A 13,736-nucleotide genomic window follows, 5' to 3' on the forward strand; every position below is an offset into this window, starting at 1 on the left:
AAGTGTGGAGCCTTCTTATCCAGAGGCTAAGCCAGAACAAGTAGAAACAAATGTTTTGTTACATGACTGTGTGCAGAGTATTTTCTGTAATACAAGAGGAGTGCTTTTTTTTAACTGGGGGGGGGGGGGGGGAATAGGCATCTTACCAGAAGTTTTTGCCACAGTAGCTCTCCTATATTCACCTTCTAATGCTGCTGATGCACCATTTTGTTAGAGCTGATGGAACCAGATACCCCAGTAATTCCTGCCTGCTTTTTTGAAGTCTATGTGGATGAGCTCAGTTATCCCCTTCCTAAAGGTGAATGTCCCCTTCTGTTTCCACCTCATTGTCTGGGTCTTCATGACAGATAAAAGAAATGGGGAAAGAGATTTGCCTTTTATCTTTTCTTCTTTCAATTTTCCGTAATCTGCTCAAAATGGGGCCAGTTCAGCTTCCTGCTGAACAAAATACAGCAACAAGTCTAAGTTTCTAAATTTTAGAGAAGCCTGGAAAAACCGCTCAAAAAAATACTGAATTGGGTTTGTCATATCTTCTGGGGAGTGCCAGTGGTACTACTTGCCCATGTATGTCCTTGTTCAATACAATGTAGTTTATTAATTGGCAGCCTGCTAATGCACCGGCTGCTCTTGTAGCCCGCTATTCATCACTTTGGTACTCATTTCCGAAGCTGTCATTTCCTGCAGCCTTGTGCAGGCAGCTCTGAGGCTGAGCTCCTGGGGTCACTGCAGAAACATGGCTTGAATGGAGCTCAGGAGAAAGGCAATGAAGCAGTGTCAGAGGGGAGAGCAGAGCGTTCAGTTTGGCTTATACTAGTATTCATGATAACGTACCACCTGGGCTATGATCTTGCCAGATCAAGCTAATAAATAGAACTGGACAGAAGTGGTATGTGGACAGCAGAGCTTCAAGGAACAGCCAGGATATGGAAATGGCAATTTGTGAGGTGGTTATCTGAGCGCAGCAGAGTGGTGCTGTTCTGCACACTGTGCTGGGCACCAGCAAACCGAGGTGCCTCGATTCCTTTAGCAGGAGTACTGAAGTTCAGGAGGATCCCATGAAAGGTTTTTGTACAAAGCAGTGTTTTTAATCTGGTAACTCAACTGTGTTTCAGACTGAACCAATATCATTGTTTGGTTGCTTTGTCCTCTGATTTCTGCTGTATATAGTATAGCTTTTGTTCCTTGCTTCAAGCTCTTGTCCAGTGTTGCTCTGTTCTGCCCTGAGATAACCAAAGTCTGCCTCAGAGGGGGCAGATGTATTTTCAACTGAAATGGGATTCCTTTATGATTTTGACTCTAGCACCTGGAATGCTGTTTGGTACTCTGTTAGGATCATTCCTTGTCCACAGAGTCTCTTTTTCCTGATTCTGCATGGTTTTGAGGATTTCCCAGTAAGCAACTGACACCACATTCTCTACAGACTTCAGAATAAGAAATTAAAACAAAAGTGACTTTTGTCAATCTGTGCAGGAAGTAAATACTGGCTGTTCTCTGCTGCCTGTGAAGCTGTTTCCTATCAGCTGGGGCTGGGGGTCTGTAACTTTTTTAAACCACTAGGAAGTAATTTGTAATCTTTGGACAAGATTACTGTGAGGCCCATTTGAAAGCTTATTCATGTTTTCCTAAAGAAAGCTTGGACACAAAATGTGTTTGCTTTAAGATTAAGTCCTGTGAATGTAAAGGAAATTACTTGTGAGCTTGACTGTTGCACCCTGTTGGCTGACCACAGAAAACACACAACCCCACAACTGGTAATGACTAATGGAGAGTCTCCGTTGGCTCCTGGGGCTCAGCTCCTCACGCCCCATGGGGCGGAAAGCCATCTGTTTGCATGCCTTTGCTGTAATCAGTTGTTCATGGCTCTGGAAAATCTTCTGCAGGAGCTGGCTGTGCTGGCAGTTTTCTGAAGGCAGTGGGCCACTTGTCTGCTGCCACGGGCTGGGTTTGCCCACCAGATTTCTGTATGTTCTGTGCTGTGTGCTGGAGTCTTCCTCTATCCATGCCCCAGCAAACCCAGTTGTGGTTGGGAGCTCTTGTAAATTATTGATTTATTTAAACATGGTGTTACCGTATCACTTCGGCAGGTTCATTAAAACCTCAGAGCTATAGATTTCAACCTTTACATGATGGACTGCTGGAGAGGAGATGGGGGACAGGCTTTAAGGAGAGTGGGAAATGGATTTATTGCTTAACTTTTCTACTTGGGCTACATCTTCCTAACAGTAGAAACACCAAAGGAGATATAGGACAAAAGTCCTTTTGGAAGTAGAAGATGAAAGACCATGTGCTGTAATTGAGCATGGAGGAAGGAAAGTGCCCCATGAACTTAGATAATCAGGGAAGCAGTACTGAAAGACAGCAGCAGCAGTCAATATCTCACTGGTCAACTTCTGGGACCTACTGAAGTAAAGAAACCTTTGGGGAAAGAGAAAGAAGAAAGGAAGTACTACTTGCTGCTAATAGACACTTAATGCAGAGCTCTTTATACTGGCTGTTAAGTCTGAGTGCCCTCTAGCAATCTTACCTTGCCTTGTGGTTACTAAAATCACAAAGACTTTGTCTTTGAAGGGTGCATGTAAATCTACCACTTTTCAAGAGGAAAAAAACATTGCACTGAAAGTGAAAATTCGTATGTAGTGTGAGGGGAACTTGAGGTCAGACAGGAAATCCTGTTTCCAAGCAGATCAGATCAGAAAAGGAAAATCTGTGATCAGTAAACAGGTATTTTCTATAATAACTGAGTTGGTACTGTGGGTTAGATGGCAGGACCACATTGGCCAGTATACCAGTACAAGTCAGTAACCTCTTGAAAGCCTGGGGCTATGGATGGACCTTGTTTAATTCCAGTTACTGTACAGTACTTGGCATTCACAGGCTAGCAGCTGCAGCCAGGCTGCTTGCACAGTACAGTATGCCCACCTAAAGATAGCTTTGTTCCTTGTCATGATTGATGAGATATTTCCTCTGAGTAAAGCACTCCGTTACTTTCTTTTGTTCCTATACTGAACAAAGACCATAAGCTGCAAATGCATAGGGCTATGTGGAATGCAGCTCACATTGCACAGACTGTTTCACCATTAGGTGTTCTTGAAATGAAGTAAAGCAGGAAGGGAAAAATTATTTTAATTTTATTTTTAGAAGACATTAGGATGTTTGAGCCTTGGCAAACCCTTTTTTTGCAACTTCTCGGGTGCTGACTGGCCTGTAGAACTGGCTGACTTCATTGCTTTGTGGGTCACCTAATTTCAGTGGTCTGGGGATGCTGGCCAACACCTTCAACACCTTGGCTGTGGGTGTTCTGGAGGTGGCCATGGGCAGGCTTAGGAAGTGGTGCTTTGCTGCTGTCTTGGGGAGCCCAGGGTACTTGACAGCTTAAGAGAAGCTGGTGGTCTGGAGTGTGATGGGACTTAATCTGGGATTTACAGGCAATGTCCAAGACTTTTCCATAGCTGTTAATATAATAGGTAGTGCTTTTACTCCCTTGCTTTAAGGACACAACTTGTGTAATTTGTACTGGATTATATGGTGGCTTTGTGGATGTGTGTGCCAATTCTTGAAAAACGTGTTTTGCAGATTCTTTCATTCCAGCTGTGTCAATACACAAATTTGAGGGGTGTTTTTTTTATTTTGTTTTCAAACAGGGAGGGGAAGCCCCTGGGTAACAATTCAGCCACAGCAAATAACTGCAGATAAAGCACTTGGAGTTTGTAACTATTGGTTTATATTATCAGAACCCAAAGATAAACTGTGTGCTTTACTTAACTCCCCACACACACATATACAGATATACACAAGAAGTCACAACTGTAATAAGAGATAAAGATATAAGTATTTTGTGAAATGTGCACCTCTGGAACGCTTGTCACCTACTAGCTTATAAGATTTGAACAAATGCAGTAATGTGCTATTTTCTAGTTGTCTAATACTCTGAATATCCATCGTCTCTACTAGTGATGTAACCGATAAAGTATTAGAGCTGAGTTGTATATTATCCAGTTTTCTCTTTTCCCATGAACTTTTCCCATGTTCTGAACACTTCTACTTTTTCCACAAGTACAAGGAGTCATGGTTCCAATCCCAGAAGAAGACTAGGGTAATACGTATTTGAATGCAGAGGTCAGGGTGTGAATTTCCACATATATACGTGTGTGTTTATGCATATAATGTGATGTGAAACCAATCCAAGCAAGCTAGATGTTTAAGCCAGAATCTGAGACGCGCTTTGGGACTCTGTATTGAGCACTTATGTACGCACCTAGTCAGCTGCTTTTGGTCCAGGAAAAACCTGTGTGGGCAGCAATAAGTAGGGTATTTATTCACATGTAGTATGCCCTCCATGCCAGCCAGCTCTGCAAGCATAGGAACTGGAGTACAGCAGCAGAGGGGGATGTTAACAGCACAGATGAGAAGTCTCCATCTACTAATGCCACAAGATTAGTAGTAGAGGTGGAAGAAGACAGACTGGAAGGATTTAGGATAGCAAATCCATAACCATATAGACTTGAAACAACTGGTTACTTTAATAGCCATTCATTGCAGGAAAGAACTCTATTGTCTCCCTGATATGCTACAGCACCCAAACTCTGGGATTCACTTCTATTTTCCTTGAACTTAGTAACACCTAGAGCAGTGCAAGGATTGCAATTTCCTGTGCTGCTGCTGAGTCCTAAGCATTTGCAGTTACTAGCAAATATTGGTGGAGAACAGCAAACCGTGGTCTCAACTCTTGGCCTTTTGTTTGAACTTTTAGCTCCATAAGACAAAGTGCTGTTCTGTTAATAGCCAAAAAAATTACATCGAGTCCAGCCTTCTGGAAGTCCCCACCTTCTGCTCCCCATCTTCTCCCTCACCTCAGGAAGGCCTCAATTGTTATTTCCATCACCAAAATAAGCAAAAACTGCTGCAGCCTGTACTCTGAGAACACAACTCAGCTTTCAGACCCTCCCTAAGGAGGGAGAGAAAAGTGTTTCTAGGGGTAGTCCATGTGTGCTTTGGCTTGTCAGGATTCTTAAGTGATGCTCTTAAGGTCAGGTTTCTATTGTGTTTTTTGTAGGGACTCCTGTAGATATTAGTTGAATGCTGGAGCAAGGCACAGGAGTGTGCAGCCTCTCTTCCTTCCTCCTTCTATGTGTTCTCTCTTCACTAAATAATAAAACTATTACTGTTTCAAACATTGAGGGTAGCTTGCTGGGCAGAATGTAGCCTGTGGCTGTGTGACTGCTGTTGAACAGCAGTCAGGTGTGTGGTTTCTAATGTATGTTCTGTCAGATGTTGTGGCACATTTGGTACCAGGAGGAAAGTGTTTGCTTATTACATTTCAAATCTTAATTATTTTCTTTGAGAAGAGAAGTTCATGTTCTTTAAAAAAAAACAAAAAAAACCAAACACAAACTGTTTTTATGTTTGTACTGTTTTGTTCAGCTTTTAGTGCTATGGTAAAAAACCTGTTTCATAACGCATATAGAAGCTCCAATTTCCTATGCTGGGCTACCAGGGAAGGAGTGACAGGTGTGATACTTTTTCCTGTCGTCTTTGACATGAGAAAGCTAACAACTCTGCCCCATCAGTGCTGTGGGGCTCTTGAGGTATTGCATCAGCAAATTTAAAAACCTCTTGGAGTTAAGCAGTAACTTAGGGTGTTTAAGTTTTATTCCTGAATTGCTAAAGCAGTACTTGGTACCATGAGTGCAGCCACAGTAGCTGCAAGCAAGATAACAATCTTCACTCTTGACTGCGAGAGCAGTCAGGCACAGGTATTTGGGGTTGCAACATTTTGGAAAATGAGGCTCCTGTGAAAAGTGGGGTTGCCCATGTGAACCATGCTCCTAGCCTGTAGCTCTAGTATGTGAACTGGCTGGAGGAATCATGACACGTGGTTGAGCTGGAATCCGAATGTGTGGCCCAATCTCCTTTGGGTATTGCACATAAAGGGCTGTCAACCTGTGCTGTGGATCTTAATCACGTTCAGGTAGGATGTCTGCCACAAGCACATCTTTCTTCCTTGAGCATGTCTTTAAACCCCACTTCCATCTTTAAAATGAAATAAACATTGCTTTGTGGTTAAATGGTGGCTGTAGTGAAGTCTGCAGTGCATGCAGGCTGGGAAACATTATGTGTTTAAAGATGAAAGCTGCCTTTAATATTTCACTAACTTTAATAATTCATCCTGAGAGGACAGCCTTAGTCTGCTGTGCAGTGAATCACGCACAGACTTCTGTACCCCAAACTATAGTCAACTCCATGCGAGGAAGACCTCTTCATGTATCTCCATATTTAAAAGAAAGATGCCCCTTCTGTGAATTGTAAGGGCAGAACACTCAGAAATTGGACACTGGCATTCATGCAAATTCAATGCTTTCAACCCAGAGCCTTTGCCAAGTGTGTGGGACTGAAGGAGCCTTTTACAGAGAGCAGAGCCAGCATGTACAGTGATAGCCTCTAACAGCCTACAGATACTGTAGTGAACTTTCAGGAAGTTGGTGTGAGAATATGTTTACTGCAGAAAATCTCTCTTGCATAATGCTACTTCTAGTACCTTTGTATTTCTGCTTCTGCATGGTCTTTGGAGGTCTGCCTGAGCCAATTACGACTGACGTTTGTATCAAATATACACGTAGTGTGTGGGAAGAGCTCTAGAGGGGTGGAAAAAGCAAGCACCTTCATCTGCACGGCAATACTCTTGCCTTAGCTGTTTTTTAAAGCGGCAGATCACATCTCTGAAGGAAAGTAATTAGCTGTTGGCACAAAAAAGGTCTGTGTGCCAGGTCTGGAAGTGACCTGATTGTATCTGGTACTGCTTTGTGGGACAGTTTAAGTTGTTGGATCAAAAAAACCCTCAAGAGATGGTTCCAAGGCAGGACTTAAAAGGGAGCAGTTCTCTGAAGCCCAAAGAGCACATGTCAAATGTACCAGACTGCTGCTTGAGTGGGATTTTTCCAAGGCTCTTGAGAGGTAGAGTGTTATTTAAGTATTTGTTTAGAAGAATGTGTAGTCCACTCATGCAGGAGAGATTCCCATTCCCTTTTATAGCATTGCTGTCCTTCTTGTTTACTTTAGTTAAGCTCATAAATTGACAATTAAAGTCCTATAAAGAAATTAATGGCTGAGGGGAGAATTAGAAACCAATGTTCAGCATGATCCTTCATTATTTTATTTTTCTAAAGTGATTTGTATCATCTTATGATTAGGCAGACTTCAAGAAGAATAACTAATTTTCCTGTTGGTGTGGAGAAAGGGACAATATTGAAACATGGATGTTTAACTATATTCCAGTAGTTTCCCATTGTGTGGGTTGTGGAAAATGCTTAATTGTTTTGCTTTTTTTAAATCCTTTTGGGGAAAGGATTGGGAATACAATTTAAAAGCAGGAACATGATTTTTAGAATCAAAGTATTTCTGTCATTTCATCACTCTCCAGTGTGACCAATCTCTTTTGCAATCATCGTCTTGCCATGGAACCTTTCATCTCTTGGTAAGTGTTCTAGCTCCATGCTGATGAGTGAGAGTTATCAGAGCCTTGCTGGACTATGTGAGTGTAGAGACATCTTTGCTGTTGCAGCTAGGGATGTTGACAGATGCCAACCAAGGGGTCAACATATGTGGGGAGAAAATTGCAATCCTGCCTTAAAAATTAAGGCAGGTTTTGGAGTAATGCAGTAAAGCTTGAGCTGAGCTTGGTCTGGGCGCAGTGACTACAACGCCCTGTGTGCCTTCTGTGAGGCTCAGACTCCGTTTGAGTCCTTATCAGGTAAGAGGGCTGATGAATCTCAGTCTAGACATCCATGCTACATCAGCTTTAGAGTTGCATTTTGATGCCTGAGAGATAGGGACATCTGTAAGGGTTAACTCAAGCTGTAAAACACTACCTAATTTTTACAGATGGTGTGAGTGCAAGAGCAAACCTCAGACTGGCTTGGCAGTGCACAGAGATAACTTTACATAATTCCCTGCAGATGTTGCTGCAGAATGGTTTTAATAATGAATTGTGAAGTGGAGTTCAACTCCAGCATAGAGGGAAAACTGAAAATAAATGCAGTGTTTTGTTCTGTGTTTCAAAAGCAAGATTTCTAACAATGTTTCTGTGATGCTCTGGGTTGGGAAAGATGGCAGGGGAGGGGACGAGATATTTTGCACCATTAAAGCCCTGACTTTCCGCAAATAGGTGCCAATCTGGCTAATTTGTCTGCAAACCATGAACCCCCATGAACCTAGAGGTGGGGGAAGGGTAGTGGGACCAAATGGCAGCTGCCCTAATGATTCTAATGAGGTGATGGTGCAGAGCAAGTACTTCATAATCAGCTGGGCAGAGTTGTGCAGTTTGTGGCTGTCATGCATGGACTGCATTACAGAACTTGTCTGCGCTTCGGCCGTTTTCTGCTAGGAGTTTGTCAATTCTTGCACTGTGCTGTAATTTCCTTTTTGTAGAGTTACAGCTCAGATGTGCCATCATAATTCAGATTTTCGCCTCGTAAGGAGTGAGCTGCCTATGCAATGTCTGCTAGGCCACTCTAAGCCCTTGCAAGTCTTGCTTGTGAGCATCCATTTTTGACTTCTCTGCTGCTGGGGGATGCTGCTGGAAGTTTCTCAGGCCTCTCAGTTGTTCAAGCTGCTTAAGTAAAACATACTTCTTTTTTTTTCTGTGACATGTTATTCCAAAGAGCTCCATTAAAACCTTTCTTTTGTCCTTCGGAGAAGCAAGCTTGAACTGGGAGAAAGGAATTTCAGAGTGGGGGCTGGCTTTCTCTGAACCTGGACAGATGCTACTGAGTTCTCAGTAGTTGTGGAGGTTTCTTGTTTATACTTTACCCTTGCACATAGTTTATAAAGGAAATCTTTAGAAAGAAATTATAACTTTAATGAGCTCTTTAATCCTAGTGATGGCTTGAAGAATCAAAGCAGCTTAAAACCTCGCTTAGATTGTTACATGCTCTGTCTGTACATTGCAAAGGATTTGGTTGAGTTACTTGACTGTAATGTACCTCAAATGTGACTTGACCTCCAGCTGGTATGTGGGAGCCTGTTCTTAAGGTCAGTGGAGTCGTGAGGTTTCCCTGCCGAGGCCTTTAAGGAGCTGGGAATGGCAGTAGGGAGGCATGGAGATATGAGGGAGGCACATGTTTTTGTGCCCAGGCACAGGGGTGAGGGGTTGCCTTTTAGCAGGGAGCCCTGTTTGGATGGATGGATGGAGGCTCAGCCAGACTATGGCCCCAGACACAAGACCTTAAACTCGGCTCGAGGCTGCAATGCAGCTCAGTGAGCCAAACTAGAGAAGCCATATTGCGAAATGGGCTAGCACTGGGTCTGCGTCAAGGCCGTGTGATCCAGCCCTCCAAAGACAGTTTCACTATGGTTTGAATTTGGCCCAAGCACACATTTTTAAGTGTAGGCAAGTCCTTTTTGTGCAATTGTTTAATTTCTTTCTGAGGAAGAGTTTACATAAACTATTCCAGTCTAATTGATATCAGCTGAAAGCCAGCTTCTGACATTTTGTGCCTAATTATAAGTGTATGTTAAACTGTGTTTGCTACCCATGTTGATACGTTACTAGTAAAATAAGGAACAACCACGAAGATGTGTTTTTTGAAATGGTCTGGCAGATTCTGCATGTTCACTGCTGTGGGCTTCGTGGCAGGAGAATCTACTTCCTGCTGAGGGGGGATAACTAAATTTAAACTTTCCAACCATGAGCCTTGTGAAGCAAAGTTTCCAAACCTCTGTTAAGCCAGAAAATGGAAAGCCGTGTCTGAGTTTTGAGAGTAAATAAATAGAGCTACCTAGCAGCTCTGGGGTGGCAAGTGAGGGGTTTGCTTGGGGCACATTGTCTCCTAGCCACAAGCCCCAGGGAGGAAGATGAGGGTTTGTAACTACTGTCTTCTGGTAAAATCTTCTGTGACAGGATTTGGAGTGAGCTTGGGTGACTTTTAGCATGAGTACTGGAGCATTGTTTCAGCTGGCTGCTTTTTATTTTTTTCTTTAAAGAAAGTTGCATGGTGGCAGAGCCCAGTGAACCTCCCATCCCCTTGCCAGGCCCAGGGCTGCGGCCTCCCAACTCTGGGAGGGCTGTGTGGCTGTCGCAAAACTCGGGGCTTTGCCCCACCATAAATTAATTAGTTTTTGTGCCCTGTTTATTTACAGACTAAGCTGGCTTGTCCCTGCATTTGCTCATCACAGACAGGCTTGGGAGTCTCCTGTGAAATTTATTTGGTTTATGACAGCCGTTAAAGTCTGTAAACTGTTTTGAGGCACATGTACAGAAATAGCTATTTTCTCAACTCCCTTTGGGGAAGCTGAAAGACTGGTGTTGAACAATAGTTTGCATTGTCCTGACAAAGTGACTTGCATTTTTGGGGAGACTGTAGAAAACAACAGAAATTGTTTACCTGCTTAGCTTTTTATTGTTCTATATCTTAACCCTGACCTCACCTGAATGGAGCAGAATCTATTTGTGCTCATATCTGAGAGCAGCAAGCTCTGGGTGAGCTCATCAAAACCAGTGGAGGATTCAGTAAATCAATGTAGCCAAGCAAGAAAAGAGGCAAGGATAGTTATGATTGGGATACATTTAACCTAAAGATGGCTCACCTATAACTTTATTCATCCATCCATGGATGTGACCTAAAGGTTAGACCCATATAGTTGGTGAATAATTAACATTTTTGTAGATAATGGTAGAAACTTGGATGTTGAGGTGGGAAGGCAAATAACTAGTGCTTATGGCCTGAAGTAACATTTCAGTAAGCTTTTCTCTTACTTCTGTTCTGTGCAGTCCTTTCCAGTTTCCAAGGGCATTGAATTCAGGTCATGTTTGTTAAACACTGGCTGTGGTGAAGAGTGCTCTAGAAGTGCTTAATACTTTGTATCATGTTCTGAAATCTGTGCCCTTCTACTAAAATCTTTCCTATTTCCATCTTTTGACTTGTGATATCCCATACTAAGATTTGGGAAATGTTTGTGCTATTTCACATACATTCATGAACACATAAATGCACATATGCATATATACACATATGAAGTGTTTTGATACTGTAGATGTACGTGTTGCAAGACTTGCTTTGGGAGAGTGAATTGGAGAACTCAAATCAGAGTTGTCATGAATAGACTTCAGGTTTCTTAAAATAAACTGTTCCATTGCAACCTTTTTTACATGAGGCCTGCCCGCACGCTTGTTTACTACAGTGAGAGTATCAGATAGAAATGGTATAATAGGACTAAACCCCCTCTCCTTCTAGGAGGCTGCAGAATAAGTCAAACCTGCACTGAAACTGCTGCCTCTGTGCTGCCACCTCAGTATTTCGCTATTCTTGTTCCTCTTAATGCTGACTGAGCAGCTTCTTTTACTTCTTTTTGTAGGTTGGTGGTTTGTGAGCACAGCAGAGGAGCAGGGCTGGGTCCCTGCTACATACCTGGAATCCCAAAGTGGAACCAGAGATGACTCTGACATCAACACATCCAAACTTGGGGAAGGTATGGAAACCTTTTTGTTATCAAAGGGAAACTGGTATTTACTTGCTTTGTGCTTTTCTCCCCTTAGGAAAACTTTGAAAACTCTTGCTGCCACATGTGGCTGTTAATCCTGTGCAGTAACCTCTTCTCCCCTCTTGTATCAGTAAATTGTTGCAGAAGAAATTAGAGTGTAGTCCCTTTGTGACCAGCTTGAGCTGTCAGTGTGACAAAGGGTTCAAAAGCTGAAATGATGCTCATTTTAATAACCTTAAAAAGCATGCAAACAACTTATGTGCAAGCCCAAGCAGTACAATTTGGTAGAGGTTTTGGACTCTTTATGTCCACAGAAGGAGAGAACTTACGTGGCTTGTTTGCAGAAATTATACAAGTGAGAGCTTTTAATTGGAGGAAGATGCTTGTTATAGCCACAGGCTACTAAAAGGAGTGAGATTTAACTTTAATACTTCTTCTCATTACAATTTGCTTCTCATTACAATTTGTTTTAATTAATCCGTGAAACTAGTTTCACTGCTGTTTGTGGTCTGTGATTGTGTGGAAAGGTAATTTTATTTGGTGTGGTCTCATTCTGTTAAAACTGAGATGCCATTTGTCATATATATATATGTATTCAGCTGTGCTGTTTTTTGGCTAAAGATGCTTAATTCAGGTTCCAGAAACAGAATAGTACAATCTCACATGTTCCTCTGTTCCATTATGAAAGACTAACCACATCTTAATGGACTTCTCATGTAGCAACTGTGTACAAAGGACACTTTTATTATGATTTGCTCCATTCTAATGAATCTCTTGCTAAATTTCTAGGTGCTCTTGGCGTGACACTTATGTAAAACGCATGTGGAAACTCAGCTGACCTTTCCTTAGCAGGCAGGAGGCTTAGAGATGTGTTGGGGTGACCATCTGCCCATTAAGACAGCACACAGGCAAAACATAACTTGTGCTGGGCCCCAAGGGTGACATCTGTGGCTTATTGAAGTCTTTGGCTCTGTAATGCATTTTTCCCTGCTCAAAGCTACCCATATCCTGGGTCACTTAGGGTTTAGAGACAGACTGGCTGTAGACTGGTAGGCCAGGAACCAGTCTGGTATGATGCAACATATTAGCAGATGCAAAAGCAGTTAGTAAAGTTTCCCTGTTAGTAAAGAACAAAAACTTACTGCTTTTTTTCTGAGAGTTAAAGAATGCCTTGTCTGTTGGTCTGTAGCTTACTCCCTTTTCCTGACTTTTAAATATAGTGCATGCTTGACAGCCTTATTGCTTAAACTGCTTTTACTTCAAGCTCTCCTCCACCTTTCATGTTGCCCTCTGGAGTATATTCTGCACAGGGCTGTTGCCACACAGCAGTCTTTCCTGGGTAATGGAAAATCCATCAGATGTTTCTTATCTCTTTCCTCTTGGTCTGCTTTAATCTATTACACTGCTCTCCTCAGCTATGGTCAGCAGTCATGCTCCCTGACTTACTCCAAATCCAGATATGCTGAAACCTGAGACTGTTCTTCCCTTTCTGTTCAGTTCCATCTTGGTGACAAATCTAATTGCATTACCTCTGCAGCTGCTATGATGTACTCCAGCTTTCACTTGCTTTTCAGTAACTTTGTTTTATGTTATTAACCACAGAAGCCGAGACTTTTGTTCTTTGTTTCCCCCCTGCTCCAGTTCTTCCTTTACTTGGGCTATTCTTCTAATAGTTATTCCATAAGAGAGAAAAGAACAATTTGGATTCACTTTCTTAAAGAAAAGTGTATAAAAGTGAACATACTTACACAGAAAACTTGCTAACTCTCTCAGGCAGGAGAAAGCAGCTCCAGTGTAACTGAGGAGGAAGACACTTTAAGTGGAGTAAGTGCCCTAGGCCCTGGATTTAGAGTTCACACAAGTTTGAGTGACTTCTGGAGATGTTGACTTCCTGCAACTGAGCGATCTGTGCTCTGCCTACTTTGAAAGGGTGGAAACAGTAATGTCGTGAGCTTTCTGTATCAGCCTCTTGGCCCGCTCCATTTGCAGCAGGCCTGGAACAAGTCCACAAGCCAGGCAGACCCAGAGGTCTGCTCTGTTCTGGCAGGCATAAGATAAGGAGGTGCTGAATGCAACTTAGTAATAATGCTGCCTCTACATAGCAGTAATATTTCCATGTGTCTCTGTTTAAATAGTCTGTTCCCTGAGAAAGACAAAAGTGTTTCCTCCCTGCGTCTGAGCCTGCACAACATCTTTTGTCAGGATGAGGGCAGACAGTCGACTGCTACCTGGGCCTGTGTTTAGACCAACACCATCTTACA

General features: G+C 42.6%; 1 protein-coding gene across 7 annotated transcripts in view; it reads left to right on the forward strand.

Annotated features, from left to right (window-relative positions):
- Positions 1-13,736, forward strand: part of SH3PXD2A (SH3 and PX domains 2A) — a 269,997-nt gene that overhangs the window by 218,758 nt on the left and 37,503 nt on the right. For 6 of the 7 annotated variants that reach the window (XM_075757990.1, XM_075757988.1, XM_075757989.1 and 3 more), the window contains one exon: positions 11,350-11,463. The exons of the other annotated variant lie outside the window; for it this stretch is intronic. In XM_075757990.1, coding sequence (XP_075614105.1) covers positions 11,350-11,463 — 114 coding nt within the window. The remainder of the gene's footprint in view (positions 1-11,349; positions 11,464-13,736) is intronic. 7 annotated transcript variants of the gene reach the window in all.

This window comes from Balearica regulorum, chromosome 7 (assembly GCF_011004875.1).
Source record: "Balearica regulorum gibbericeps isolate bBalReg1 chromosome 7, bBalReg1.pri, whole genome shotgun sequence".
Classification (NCBI taxonomy): domain Eukaryota; kingdom Metazoa; phylum Chordata; class Aves; order Gruiformes; family Gruidae; genus Balearica; species Balearica regulorum.